The following is a 14,797-nucleotide window of genomic DNA, read 5'->3' on the forward strand; positions in this document are numbered from 1 at the left end:
TTAGCAGACAAACATGAGTTTTATTTGCAAATCGTAAAAGAAGCAAGCGTACAATGATAATTTGTACATTACTAATTTTAACAGTTCCTCCGAAGTGACTTGGATAAAAAAAATCCTCTCCCCGGGTCATATTGGTGTTGAGATCGCCCATCCCAGCTTTTGGCCAATCCTCAGGTTTCACCGCTCAGCCTCCAATTAAGGCGTCTCGCATCCACGACCTCCGAGGTAGCTCATCCAACAGGTTCTCTAGCAGGGTGACACACCCATTTCCCATCTGCACATCCTCCGCGAATCCACCACCGCCGCGTCATCATGTACCGCTGGATTTGTCCAGGGTCTTGTGGTCCTTGGTCAGGGCCTTCAAGAGGCAACAGATCCAGCACAGCTGGTCTCCCACATGGCGTAGCTCCCGGCCGACGCTGATGGCTGGGGAGGGGGATGGCGGCAGGGTAGGGGGGTTGCTTGTCAATGCTGGAAGACATTTGTGAATAATTTAGTCAACAACTAGTTCAATACAAGGATGGGCAAACTAATAACATGTCAAGAGGAATTATTGTAAATACAGTAGCCCCAAAACATTTAACACATTATTACTAATATTTTAATTAAAACATGGTTCAAGATTCAAGTCATCAGCTTTGTTACTTATAAAACCGAACTTAAACTAAAATTCCAAATAGGTATTCAAAATATTACATAGAATACAGTAACATATATTTGCTAATAAATAAAAATGTAAAATCATACTGAGGATTTAGTTTAAATAATTATTTTAAATATGTTTTAAAAAATACACAATACATGGAGCTTTACAGCGCTAATATATACACAATATGAATAAGTACAAAACAGAATTAAACAAAAGATTTAATAAAATACTGTACATTTTAGATATTTTTATAAAACAAGTTCTATATCCTCAGTGCTCAACATTTTTTTCTATCCCTAAAACATTTCTAAACAAGTACTTATTTTGCAGGTATGAAAACAGTAAAATAAATACATTTACAATTATGAAAAATATACCTTTTTTATTTTTATCAATGAGCCTATAAAATGATATAACATTTAGGTAAATATGCAAACGTATTTAGAAAAATACTCTAAGCAAATTAGCGTGCTTGATCGACTTTTAGCTAAACGATAAGCGTATTTTACTTGCTTTTATTGTCAAATACACGAATGAGACACCTCTCCTATGCGGAAAAGGTTAAACATCTCAAAGAGTAAACAACACTCACCTTGGCCTGACATCTTTATCAACGTTCCAACGAGGAGATTAACTTGCACGCCTTCGTTATGTGCTCTTAAAGTCAACAAGTGAAACGCTAAAGACTATTCATAGCCCGGCGAGTTTATATAGCAACGATGGCGTCACAACCCGGAAGCGGAATTCTCTCCCTGTGCCACCGTAGACACACGTACATGAAGACACATCGCCTTTGAGAGTTGTTACGATACGTCAACGTGTCAGCCATTTTGGATTTGTCAGCTCTGCCCTGTACTGTAACGCATTATGCAATAACGAACTGGGCTTTAATCAAGCACTACCAACTATAGAGCATCAAATTAATGCTTGTGTGTTTGAATTAATGAGCGTCATGGAGTCTAATTCATTCGACATTAGTTTCCTGGAAAACCAGTCACCTAACACATTCAACATGGCGGCTGCACTTTACGTATAGCAGCAAAGGTAAGCTTGATGATGATAAATGTCTATGCCGAGCACAGCCCGTGGCACACGGTACAGCCCCTTCCCAATTGTGTTTAGCAGTGAAGACAGTGTGACGTCACAGCCTGCGCGTTCACCCCCTAGTTGTTTTCTGAAAGTCACATGATTTTGATCGCGGTTGATACCGCAAAAAGTCACCTATTTGTGACGAGAAATATTGTGCAATACATTTGTACAATTGTTGTATGACACATTTTACATTCACAATACATTCTAAAAAACAACAACATCATGAGTTATGGACTTATGGACTACGTTTAAACCAATGAGGAAGGTAAATGGTAGCTGAGCTAAATATACTGTACATCTACACAATATTGAAACATTTCTCATACTGTGAGACCTGCTTCTAAAATTTATTTTCCGTAGCTATACTCAAGATCAATACTGAAAAAATAACGGACAATATTATCATTATTGGCAAATTAAAGTAATTGTTGCAGAAACAATAAACATGACTTAATGCAATAATTATTACGAATAATGTATTATTATGAAATAAATATAATTGAATTACATTGCCATTGTTGCAGCAACAAGTAAATTTGCACAATTGTCTGTTGGTCCATTCTAATTTCAGCAGTTTTCTTGCTTTGATTGATACAATTTTAATATTTATTTTTTGCAGAATCAAATTCAGTGTATTTGTTGAGTAGGGTACAGTTCAGTTATAGTTTAACTTTTAAGTACAATGCATATGCATTGAATCTTTTAAGTGTTTACAAACATTTATTTATAAAAAAAAAAAACTTAGGTGCAAAACATTTGAATTGAATTATTATTTAAGTAGTTTCAACCACAGTTTTGAGGGCAGGGCAGGGCTTCATGTGGCGCTTTAGAGGAAACGAGGATGTGGCGGTGAAATGACAGGGTTCCGTTGCCAAGTCATGTTACCATGAGGTCATGTGAAATTCACTAGTCTCCAAATTGATTAGTAATGAAAGTATAGTAACTAAGTGGAATCAGGACTACTGTCTGCGTGTAAGTTTGCCGAATGGAAAGTGTGATTATGACTGTTATGCAAATTGTGTTTTGTTTGTTTCTCAGTTTCATTTTCGAGTGGAGATGATCTCATTTGTATGCGAAGTATTACCTTGTTATGCAACTTAAAATATTTTGGGGGTGGAAAAGTTGATGTGTTTACATTTTAAAATGTCCTCCTCTTGTTTCCATCATGTTGTTTATTACCGTTCTTAACTCCCTTATCAACAGGAGCTGAACTCCGTCATGTTATTATGTACAGTATGTGTGTGTTTACTGTGTACAGTACAGTGTGTGACTTGTAGGCATACTGTGTGTACACTTTTGTGGACAGACTAATTTTTATAATGCATTTGAACTGACACTATTAAAAAATTACAATAAAAATGACATCTAATAAACCCAATCACTATATATTTTCACAACTATAAGAGATACAATCCTCATATTAAAATAAAAAAAAAAAACTAAAAATGAAATAATCAAATTTGTATTTACATTTCTTTCATAAATAAATAAATTTTCTAAAAATTTAGTATGGAAAGTCACTGGAATAAAAAATACTTTATTGCGACAGTGTTTAGTAATGACAGTTCAGCTTGATTTACATTTTATATGAGGATTATGACTAGTGTTGTTCCGATACCGGTAGTCGTGTCATCGGATTTGCGGCCGCATGTTTTGGACAGTCGGGTGAAGAGAGGGGCGGAGCTGTCAACTGATCACCACCTGGTGGTGTGTTGGCCCCGATGGCGGGGGAAGATGCCGGTCAGACTTGGTAAATTCAAACGTATTGTGAGGGTTTGCTAGGAACGTCTGACAGAATCACCTGTCAGAAAGAGATTCAAAGCCCACCTCCGGAAGAACTTTTGTCCCGGGGGGATGTGGGGGACATTGAGTCCTAGTGGACCATGTTACGCGCCTCCATTGTTTCGGCAGTCGATCGAAGTTGTGGCCGTAAGTCGGTCCATGTCGTCAAGCTAAAGAAGGAGTCCTATCGGGCCTTTTTGACCTGTGGGACTTCGGAGGCAGCTGACAGGTGAAAGCGGAATGTGGCTTCGGCGGTCGCTGAGGCAAAAACTCTGACATTGGAGGAGTTCGGTGCGACCATGGAAAACAACTTCCGGACGGCTTCGAGGAAATTCTGGTCCACCGTTCGGCGTCTCAGGAGAGGAAAGCAGTGCACCATTAACACTGTGTATTGAGTGGACCATGGGCAAAAATGAGTTTCCTACGTGTCCGGGCTCTCCCTTAGAGATAGGGTTAGAAGCTCGGTCATCCGGGAGGGACTCAGGATCGAGCCACTACTCCTCCGCGTGGAGAGCAGCCAGTTGAGGTGGCTCGGGCATCTGGTTCGGATGCCCCCTGGACTCCTCCCTGGAGAGGTGTTCTGGGCATGTCTCACCGGCGGGAGGCTGCCCCGTGACGATGTCTCCCAGCTGGCCCGGGAACACCTTGGGATCCCGTCAAAGGAGCTGGTCGAAGTGGTTGGGGAGAGGGAAGTCTGGGCTTCCCTCTCCCCAGCCACCTCCCACAACCCGACCACGGATAAGAGGTAGTAAATGGAGGGATGGGAAAACCCCCCCCCAAAAAAACACCTAGGCATTGGTACAGGTATCGGGGGGGCCCAAAAATGGTATTGGAACAACACTAATTATTACCATGAATGAAAATCCTTAGTGACCATCTGTTCTTCATACTAGCATCAAGCATTTTGTCATTTACCCGCATTACGCAGTGTTCTCCGACTTGATCAGCTCCAAGATGATTTGGATGGTCCTCTCACCTTGACAAATGAAGAGAAAACTTATTAATATCAATATGGCAAGGACAGGGGTTTGGTTTTACCTTCTAAATTCATCCGCGGGTTCTCCAGCTTCTTCGCCAGCAACGAGTCCAACAGCTTCCTCAAGTGTTTGAAGATCACAGCGATGCGCACAGGAGCCTATAGAGCGATTGTACAACATAAAATCGTAAAAAGATAAATACATTGAGAAAAATCATGTGTGAATCCAGAGTGATTAGAACATCGCAGTGAAAAATATCCTACCTAGACGTGACCCTGATTGGAAAGCTTGTAAAAACTAAGAGCTATTAAGCCGTGTGAAAAGGGCTTGTTTTAACCAGCAAACTGTCAAGTCACATACCAGCTATTTAGCCGTCTTTAGCTAGTCTGCTTTTACTGGAAAACAGTCCAACAGTTCAGAATAACCTATCTTAAATTACAGTCTAGATGCAGCTTGTGTTAAAAAAAAAAATTTGTACTGTAGCAGTCAATAATCAAGATTGTGTCAAGGTAGCTTAACCTAGCATACATTAAATCCTTGTTCTGGCTGAAAAGCAATCAAAAAGTCTAAAAGGAAGATAGTTAACCCCATCTTGCTTATGTTAGATGTTTATGACATCAAAAAGCTCTAAAAGACCACTTGGGAAAAAGTTAGTTAAGCCCTAACTTTAAAACCGTCAGAAATACTAGCATCAAGCTAGTTATCCTAGCCTAGCTTACATTAAAAATGGCCCTGAATAAGGTCAACTATATCTTATATTTACGTTTAAAATGTTTAAAAATAACATATAAGCAGCTTTTGAACTAAGTCTCTTATGTTGGTCTTTTGTTTCCTTTTTTAAAGGAAAACTGTCCAAAAAGACCACCTGGGTGCAAGTTGGCTGCCGTTTCTTTCTTCTTTCAATTATTGGCAGATTGCAAGCAACGTTCCGGTGCATACCGCCACCTACTGTACGTGTAAGAGTGTGTAGCGATCATGTTAGCTCTTGTTTAAGTCTGTATTTGAATGAAGAACTTTTTTTTTTTTTAATCTAGGATGCAGCTTGTTAGCTGTTTCTAGCTTATGAAAGATTTTAGCCCAGGATAAAATTCTTGCTTCGACTGGAAAATGGTGAAAAAGATCAACTAGTTGCTAGTAATCCAGACCATACTGAATAGAAGTTCTGTCTTTACTGTATTACAATCAAAACACAAGATCACAGCAACTTAGCTTAGCCTAGCTTATTTTAGATTAGTGCGTTGTTATGCAAAAATGTCTAGTTTTGACTGGAAAACAATCATTGAAAATTGTCTATATGATTGGTAGTGACCTGAAAGTGCATCCATCCGTCCAGCGTGATGAGGCGTTCCCTGTGCTGAATGTCAATGTCTCCTCCAAAGAGCAGCATGGGGAACGGAGATATGAGAGTGGTGTCTCGCAGGTAGATCTTGGTGTACTTCACCTGACAACAAATTAAATATCTTAATCAATACCGAAATCAATAACAATAAACAACAAGGTGAGCCGTCAGACCTTCTCCTGGTAGAGCAGCCAGCCGTGCGTCTGCAGGTTGCGGTTGACGGACGACGGGTGCACCTGCGCTCGGCCCTGCGGCGTCTCCGCCGAGCACGCCACTCGCTCCAGCGCATCCACGGAGTTGACGCACAAGATGCGCGCCACGCTGTCGTACAGGCCTGCCGTCAGCGCGGCCCCCAGCAGTGACACGGGCGGCTTGGATGCCGCCAGGGCCTGGGGTGCACGCGGTGAGCAGAAGCCCGCCTGCTCCATCATCTTCATCAGCTCCTGCTTCACGTCCTGCGTTGGAGAAAGAATTTATTAAGGACACTAATTTCACTTGATGCATTTTGAACACACATTTATCTTTTTTTTTGTATTTAGTTGTTTGGTTTATCTTTAATCTTTATGTTGCCATGGATAAATATGTTAAAATAAAATTACAATAAGAATGTCAAGATGGATAAATGAGGGGCATTCAAGTGAAAAATGTACTTTGCATAAACTCTAAACACAGTAGTCTGATTTTGGTCTTACCTCTATTGTGGTAAGTGCGGCGCGGTTGAGAAAGTGTTTCCGGCAGTAGGACATTTCTGCTTTGAGTCCTTCATGTTGGGAATTCTTCCAGCTAAAACATGGTTATTTCTCACTTATTACCCACATTTTTCCAAAATTGTCAAATGGGGGCTTGTCCGTACCCGCGATATGCGTTGTAGATGGTCATGTGGTCAGAACTGGCCAATGCGAGCGCAGCTTTGGCCAGGTTGGCTTCCTCCTTCCGGTTCATGGGCGTGGAAAAGGGAGACTTCTCCGTGATGGCTGCCGCGATGGTCGCCTGGAAATATGACACAGCCGCTTAGCGTATTAACACTGCCAAAGTCGGCCGTGATGAAAATAGACAAAATGGGGGACGTACGATGGGCTCCAGGCAGCCCAAGATGGCGCCGTAAATGAGCATCTTGCCAATCTTGACGTTGACCGGCAGGTTGGCCAGGTGTTGGCCCAGCGGAGTGAGCAGGTGGTGGCCGGGCTGACAGGCTCCGATCTTCCGCAGCAGGTTGACGGCGTTCATCACAGACTGAGGCTGCGGGGCATCCAGGGCGCCGCTCAGGAACGTTTCCGGGGAGCCGTACTCGCATTTCTTTAAAAAAAAATATATTTTTTTTAAACACACTCTAAAATTCTTTAAAATTCACATACATTTTTTTTAAAAAACTGGGTATTTTTTTTTTTTAGAACTTTTTGGGCCCATTGTTAAAAAATTGGGCAAAAAAATTAATAAATTTTATTTGTTTGATAATAATTTAAATGCCTATTCTAAAATTTCAATCATTTTTATTTTATTAGTTTTATATCTTATCATTTCATATACAATATTTTCTTTACCAATTAATGATGTTGATTAGTTTGACCTTTTTTGTAAATTTGATTTTTTATTACTTATGGATTTGTTTTATACATTTAAAAATGTGGTAGGGTAAGGTTTTGTCTTTAAGTTTATAAATGTTCTATTATTTAACCCCTGGGCGTTATTTTATTTTAAAATGGCCTGGTCAGAACCAACAAAAAGACAAAAAATGGTCAAATAACGCCTAGGGGTTAATATACAGGATGTGTTTTTTACATCATAAAAATAGGCAAGGTTAGAATTTTGTAATTATTTTAAAAAAAATTGTTGGATAATTGTCTAATATGCATTATATACTTTGTACAAATTTTAATAACATAGCACTACCTTGGCCGAGGTAGCCATTTTGTTTTACCATAATATGAAGACAAAGCTCCTCCAGGGGCACCCGAAGTATCTCTGGAATGGAGTAGTCCAAAAATGCATCAAATCTGAGGAGAAGAACATTCAGAGAACAACATCCATCATACAGAGATCATGTTAAGATTTTTATTTTATTTATTTTTGGTAATGTAACGGCCCTTCCACAGCCTGCCCCCAGCTTACCTGTACTTTGGGTAGAGTCTGAAGCAGAAGCCGTTGCGGACGCGTCCTGCTCTGCCCTGCCTCTGGAGGGCGCTAGCTTTGGACACAAACGTTTCCACTAGGGAGCTCATCTGGCTGCTTTCGTGGTATCTGAATGACACATCACACACACTTTGTCCTCCTGTACTAATACAATAGTATGAATATGATAAATGGGATTCAACGCGCTCATTTTCCTGTATAGTGCCTCAAATCAAACTGCACAAAATGTATTTTTTTTAATGACTCAATGACATTAACTCCTAATAGGACTATCAAGAGCGCACATTTCCCTTACTTGTTCTCCTTGGTTTTTCCCGTGTCGATGACAAACACAATATCGGGAATGGTCACACCTGTCTCTGCAATATTGGTAGACAACACAATCTAGAAAGGAAAGAAAAAGCATGAACTCTCGTAATCCTATTTTAAAAGCTGTATTTCCAAGGTACAGTACCTTCCTGACGCCAGCCGGGGGCACCGTGAAGGCCGCAGACTGCTCCTTTGACGACAGCGTGGAGTGCAGAGCGACAATCCTGAACCTTTAAATTACGCCCGACATTTTTTTATCATTTAATCAAATGTGGTTTATATTTTTCTATGAACGACATTCGAGTGCTTGGCATCACCTGTTTTTATCCTTGAAGCGCTTGTCTGAGGACAGCAAGTCAAACAGCTGCTGGATGTGAGACAGACCGGGCAGAAAGACCAGAACGGCGCCATCCAATGCTGTGAATTGAGGAGCTTTATCTAGAAGCCGCAAAAAAAATAAAAAATAAAAAAAATACATTTTTGTACGGTATATAATTGACCATTTTTGCCTCTTATAACATTGGGTACAAGTAAGGAGTTTTAAAAGCATTTTATTTTTAAAATTCACCATTCAATTTTATGTAATCATTTTACAAATAGATGTTACTTAGTTCAATATTAATACAATATATAAATAAATAAACTATTTATAAATAGGGGAGGTGGGGGGGTACATTCTTAAAATGGAGTTAGAAGAATAATTGTATTCGTTCTTTTTTATTTATTTTTTATTTTTTTTGCACATGACCATACTAATGGAGTGTATTGCGGATATAAACATCTCTGTCCAGGGCTGCTCACTATGATATGACTAAACATACACCAAATACTTAAACCATTATACACTTGTGTGGTACCGAGGTATGCGATGAGCTCCACCAGTAGCTCCATGTTGATCTTGTTGGGGTTCATGTACTGCAGCACCTGACGAGTCCTGCAGCTGAAGTGGTCCAGGTCAGGACCTAAATCCCAGCCTAGCGACGATTCCCTCAAGATCACCTCCTGAGAATCAACCAGAACCGGATACGGACGCTTGTCAGCAGACAACGCGAGATGGCGTCACGGCTGACGACAACGGGCCTTTACCTGGTGCTGTGATGTTTTCCCGCCTTTTTGTGTGACAGCGATGCTCACTTCCTCTTCGTCTTCCAGAACCTTCTGGCAGTATTCCGAGTCCTTCTCCAGGACGTAGCCCGTCTCCTCCACTATATCCTCTAAATGGAACACCTAAAAGCATAAATAACTGGTGTCAAATAAAACTAAAGTAAAAGTAGGGCTGCAGCAATTAATCAAACAATTCAAATAATTTAATGACAAAGAAAGGAAGAAAATCTCTGCCTTGAAGCTTCGCAGGGATTTTTCCATACAAAGCAATGTTAAACTCTCATTCACCGACACCCATGTCACTCACCAAGCCAGGACAAGCCTTTTAACTCATTTGCTCCTAAAAACGTATAAATACGTTCTATTTTAAATGTTTTAAGTGTCCCAAATATGTATTTATACATGTTTTTATGCTAGAGCATACAGAAGGCTTTGATCCAGCCTCTGAACTGAAGAGAACAGTTGAAGAAATAGTTATTACACAAACGACCACCAGGTGGCAGCAGAGCAAAAGAGACCAACCAGGGGCCACGTTGAAAAAAAGTTCATTACTCACATTTCTAAATACATTTTTGAATAATGATAAAACTTAGCTATATAACGCTAATTGCTGCAAAACAGAAACGGATAGAAATATTTATTTTTTTTCCTGATGAAAGAAGAGACTCTAATCTTTTTTTGGGTAAGTTCCATGTTTTTATAGCAATAGAACACAATATTCTGTTGGCCTTGCAAAATCAGTCAAAACCCAGTAAAACAGTCGAGAGCGAACGGGATTGCTTCAGTAAAAATGGCTGGGAGTGAATGAGATAAAGTAATACGGACTGAGAATCAAAAATACAACAGTAGTACATGAAGATGGCAACATTAAGTGTACAAAAATAATAATATACTGTATATATATATATATATATATATATATATATATATATATATTTTTTTTTTTAGCTAGTACTCAATAGGATATACTGTAGTTATAATTGATCATCACTGGTCCCAATAATTGACTGTGCTCACCTCCACCGGGAAGGTCCGTCCCGGAATGTTGAGCACGGGGCAGCGGTTGAAGTAGTTTGAGAACTTGTGGCAGTCGGCGGTAGCGCTCATGAGGATCAGATGCAAGTCTGCCCGCCTGGAAACCACGTCCTTCAGGATGGTGAGCAGGAAGTCGGACTGGACGCTACGCTCATGCACCTGCATACGTAATAAATATAATAATAAATAATGACAATTGAGAGTTTTTGCCAGGGCGTGTTTCAGGTACCTCGTCCACTATGATGTGTGTCAGCGTGCTGAGGTGTCGGTCGTGCTGGAGCTTCCGCAGCAGAACTCCGGTGGTGCAGTACAACAAGCGAGTCCACTCGCTAGATTGGTTCTCCATCCTGATCTGGTAGCCGCACAGCGACGACTGAAGAGATGAAAAATACATATACGTGTAAAGGTAGATTAGTGGTTATCATGTCTGCTTCACAGTTATGAAGTTTAGGGTTTAAATCTTGTGGTAGGGCTGCACGATATTGGAAAATCATGCGATATGCGATATAGTTGCTGAATATAGCGATAGATATTATTGCAATGTTTAACATGTACCTAAAGAAACGGCATTTTTATTACTAATGAAAGAATCACATTTTTCCATGCAATAAAATAAGTAAACTCAATATAACTTTAGTTAATTAATTGTAATTTCCTGTCAACAATGTTCAACTATTGGATGGAGGTGCAAATTTTAGTTAGTGGCTGACTGGTCAAATTCAGATAAAAGCATAAAATTCCATATGAAAGTTATGGCCAATATCGATATTTTTTCGATGTATTGTACAGCCCTATATTGGAGCCTTGCATATTTTTCCCATGTGGGAGGAAACTGGAGCACCCAGTGAAAACCCACACAGTGATTAATCAAAATTCTAAAATTTGATTAATCTGATTTAAAAAAAATTCATCGTTTGACAGCTCTAAAATTAAAGTGAAAATAAAATAAATAAATTAAAAAATGTTTCCATGTTCTTGACATTTTAGTTTAAATTATGTTGCAATATTTTTTGGTGCAATTTTCTCATAATTTTAGTTCAAATTTTTATCTACATTTTTTATTGTAGAGCAACATATTATTGAATTTTTTAAATTAAAAAGTTCATGAAATTTCAGTTCAAAATGTTCTTAAGACTTTGTCAAAAAAATATTTTGTTGACAAATTCTTAAGAACATTTTGAACTTTTGTTACATTTTCTTGATATTTTAATTAAACTCTTTTGGAATTTTAGTTAAGATTTTCTTGAAAACTTAAGTGGTAAATATAGGTTTACATTTTCTTGCAGTTTTAGTGGAACTTTTCTGGAAACTTCAGTTCAAAATTTTATTAGGTATTAATTTAGCTATTATCTTGAAAATTTAGTTACCAGAATTTGTTTACACATTCTTGGAATTTCAGTTAAAATTTTAGTAAATATTTTTGTTTACATTTTATTATTGCAGGTCAAAATGTTTCTGAAATTTTAGTTCAAATTTATTTGAAATGTAATTTAAGTCTTCAGTTGATTTCAATATTTATCATTATATGTTTGCAGCTTTAAATTGTGACCGTAATAAACCCTAAATGTTTTGAGTTTGCTAGAACATCCCATGACATGCAATTGCCTAGACAGGGGAGTTCACCTTTGATCCCGGCCCGTCCTGGCAGCCTAGCTCCTGGCTGACCCTGCAGGCCAGACTCATGGCAGAGATCCGTCGGGGCTGCGTGACAACGATGTTGCAGGCTCGGGCCGCCTCCCCTCCAAGCAGCAGTTCGTCAAGAAGAAACTGTGGGATCTGCGTGCTTTTGCCGCTGCCGGTCTCGCCGGCCACCACCACCACGCGGTGGCGCCGCAGGGCCTCCAGGACGCGTTGCTGGTGCTGGAAGACGGGAAGCTGCTCTCGTTCCGCCTTGAGGACACATAAAAAATAAAGCTAAAATCCCCAAAATGCTAAATGAAAGTATAATCTAAATATGCATAAAGTAATATATAATGTTTTGCAGATGAAAACAATGTACATCTTTTTCAGGTGTTGAAGAAAAAACATTGTATATTATTTAGTATTATATTCTGAGATGTTTTTTTATTTTTTAAGTGAGCTTTACGAGTTACACTGTTGGTCACATTTAAAGGGAAAAAGTTTTAAAAAGATTCATCTTGGCCTCATTTTATTTATTATTAAAAAAAAACTGACATTTGACTAGGGGTGTGTAGACTTTTTATATGTCTCACCAGAAGTCTCTGAGCCAGGGGGGACGTCCTGAGCTTCATGAGGAGCTCTCTTGACGTCTGCAATGCACCTTCCTGTTCCCTCTCACCTCCTCTTCCCTCCATCTTGCCCTCCACAGCCCCTCCTCCTTTCTCCGCAATATCAAGAGAGGCCAGGTTCTCCCAGGAGTCCTCGGTTTCCTCCTCCGCAGCATTGCCAACTTGGGTCGGGCCCTCGGATTGGGAATCTAACCCGTGGTGGTGATGCTGCTGCTGCTGCTGCTTGAGGCGGGTCAGGAGTCGGGCAATGAACTGGTCGCGGGGCTTGTTGGCGGCACTGCGCGTCTCTTCCTGCTGCTGCTGCTCGCCGTCACGCCACTCCAGCCACACGTCCCGGTAGGTTGAGGGGAGGAGCTGGTGCACCGACTAAAGATGTAATCATATATATATAAATAAATACAAGGGAAATTAAGTCAAACAACTCACCGTTTTAAGTAGCAATGTGCTCATTTTCTTGTCTGTTGATAGCCCTCATGCTATCAGCAACAAGCTATTTATTTATATGAACATCTCTCTTGTTATCACAATGGATAAAGTAAGATTTTGCTTGTTTATGCACTCTTTGTTGTTTTAGTTTAATTTAGCCTTAGAGTTTTTTTTTGGTTTAGTTGAATATTGTTTAGTTTAGTACATGTTTCAGTGACAAAAAAAAAAATCTACAGTACAGTAATATAATATTAACACAAGTATGCATTTGACATTTGAGGAATTCTATTGCTCATATTGAAGTGAGCATCCAGGCCCTTTGCCAAGTCACAAATAAGCTAAAATGCTATTACAATAAACATAGTTTTATGTAGGATTTAATTTCCATATAGATATTTATACATTTTGGGACATTTTTAAAGGTCTCATGTATGCGTATGTTGTTTTGTTTTATTTTCTCACATTTGAAATCAAATGTTATATTTCGTCCTTCCCGACCGCCATCTAGTGGTGGTCCGGGACTCATAGAACCGTAGTTACAGTCGTAACTTTCCTTTTATTTAATTGACCATTTTATTGATAATTTTGTGATTAATATATATTTTTAAATGTATTATTCATTTTAGTCCAAATTAATTACTTCCAATAAAATATTATTCATATATACACACACACACACACACCGGTATTTTTTGTTTATTTTTTAATTTAAAATTGTAATTACAAAAGTATTTTTTTTATTACAGTATATAAATAGTTACACATTTTCAGACCATGGCAAGTAAAAACTAAAAGCAGAATACATTTATTTTAAAATTTGTATATATCTACTACTTTTTTAAAGGTACATTAGGTACAACTATTTTGTGAATGAATATTTGTCTAGTTGATAAATTAGCATTACTTATTATTTTTGTACAGCATCTTTAAAAATATATATTTGTATAATTATTTATTTATTTTAGATATCTTTTTTTATTTAGCTTTTCTATTCTTGCCAAGGGAAGCCTGCAAGGAAGTATTTGATTGCATGTTTTTTTCAATTGTCTGTTGTTATTTTTTTTTTTTTTACTATATGCATGACATGAACCTCTAAATCTTAGACTTATTGCATGCCAAATATATTTTCCCACTCCACATGCAGTGCTGTTCAGCGCCACCTGTTGGTAAACGTGCACTACCTGTCCTTTCACCAGGTTGAACAGTGCCAGAGTGGCACCCAGATGCTGAGCCTGCATGCCGTCCTCAGTCAGGATGGTCGGACAAACTTCCAAGACGTCCTCCGTCCTCTGAACGCGCACCCTCGAGTCAGTGGAGCAAAAATCAATGTAACGCTGTCAACGCCACCCATGAGAGCACAAAAAAAAAAAAAACATTGCTTACTTGCACCTCCAATATCTGCCCGCAGCCACCTTGTGGAAGGCCGGCGGAGGACTCTTGGGAAGGTTTTTGCGCACCCAGTCGATGAGGAACTGTTTCGGGGACTTGCCTGTCCAACTACGTGCTGTATAGTCAAAGTTACGAATGTCCTTTGGCTCGTTCTTCTTCTTCTGTTGTATGACTGTGAACATAAGTAAATAAAAAGGAATCTAAATTAAGAAATTCATTAAGATTCCGATTCACAACAAACCCAGTCCTTAAATTGGGTAAAATCAAGAAAAAAGTGACCAGCCAGCTCAAAAAAAGACAACAAACAATCAAAAAA

The 14,797-nt window shown here is 39.1% G+C and overlaps 1 protein-coding gene across 1 annotated transcript in view; it reads right to left on the reverse strand.

Annotated features, from left to right (window-relative positions):
* Window positions 1-14,797, reverse strand: part of dhx29 (DEAH (Asp-Glu-Ala-His) box polypeptide 29) — an 18,044-nt gene continuing 3,247 nt past the window's right edge. The window contains exons 9-29 of the mRNA XM_077542426.1: window positions 14,476-14,653; window positions 14,274-14,394; window positions 12,631-13,032; window positions 12,041-12,307; window positions 10,647-10,790; window positions 10,400-10,576; window positions 9,365-9,505; window positions 9,136-9,280; window positions 8,596-8,716; window positions 8,424-8,508; window positions 8,265-8,353; window positions 7,949-8,077; window positions 7,758-7,833; window positions 6,911-7,135; window positions 6,693-6,829; window positions 6,532-6,622; window positions 6,013-6,294; window positions 5,810-5,941; window positions 4,562-4,658; window positions 4,439-4,499; window positions 1-471 (exon numbers count right to left, since the gene is read on the reverse strand). Of these exons, the coding sequence (XP_077398552.1) occupies window positions 4,444-4,499; window positions 4,562-4,658; window positions 5,810-5,941; window positions 6,013-6,294; window positions 6,532-6,622; window positions 6,693-6,829; window positions 6,911-7,135; window positions 7,758-7,833; window positions 7,949-8,077; window positions 8,265-8,353; window positions 8,424-8,508; window positions 8,596-8,716; window positions 9,136-9,280; window positions 9,365-9,505; window positions 10,400-10,576; window positions 10,647-10,790; window positions 12,041-12,307; window positions 12,631-13,032; window positions 14,274-14,394; window positions 14,476-14,653 (3,095 nt within the window). The 3' untranslated portion in view covers window positions 1-471; window positions 4,439-4,443. The remainder of the gene's footprint in view (window positions 472-4,438; window positions 4,500-4,561; window positions 4,659-5,809; window positions 5,942-6,012; window positions 6,295-6,531; window positions 6,623-6,692; window positions 6,830-6,910; window positions 7,136-7,757; window positions 7,834-7,948; window positions 8,078-8,264; window positions 8,354-8,423; window positions 8,509-8,595; window positions 8,717-9,135; window positions 9,281-9,364; window positions 9,506-10,399; window positions 10,577-10,646; window positions 10,791-12,040; window positions 12,308-12,630; window positions 13,033-14,273; window positions 14,395-14,475; window positions 14,654-14,797) is intronic.

The sequence above is a fragment of the Vanacampus margaritifer genome, chromosome 14 (assembly GCF_051991255.1).
Source record: "Vanacampus margaritifer isolate UIUO_Vmar chromosome 14, RoL_Vmar_1.0, whole genome shotgun sequence".
NCBI lineage: Eukaryota > Metazoa > Chordata > Actinopteri > Syngnathiformes > Syngnathidae > Vanacampus > Vanacampus margaritifer.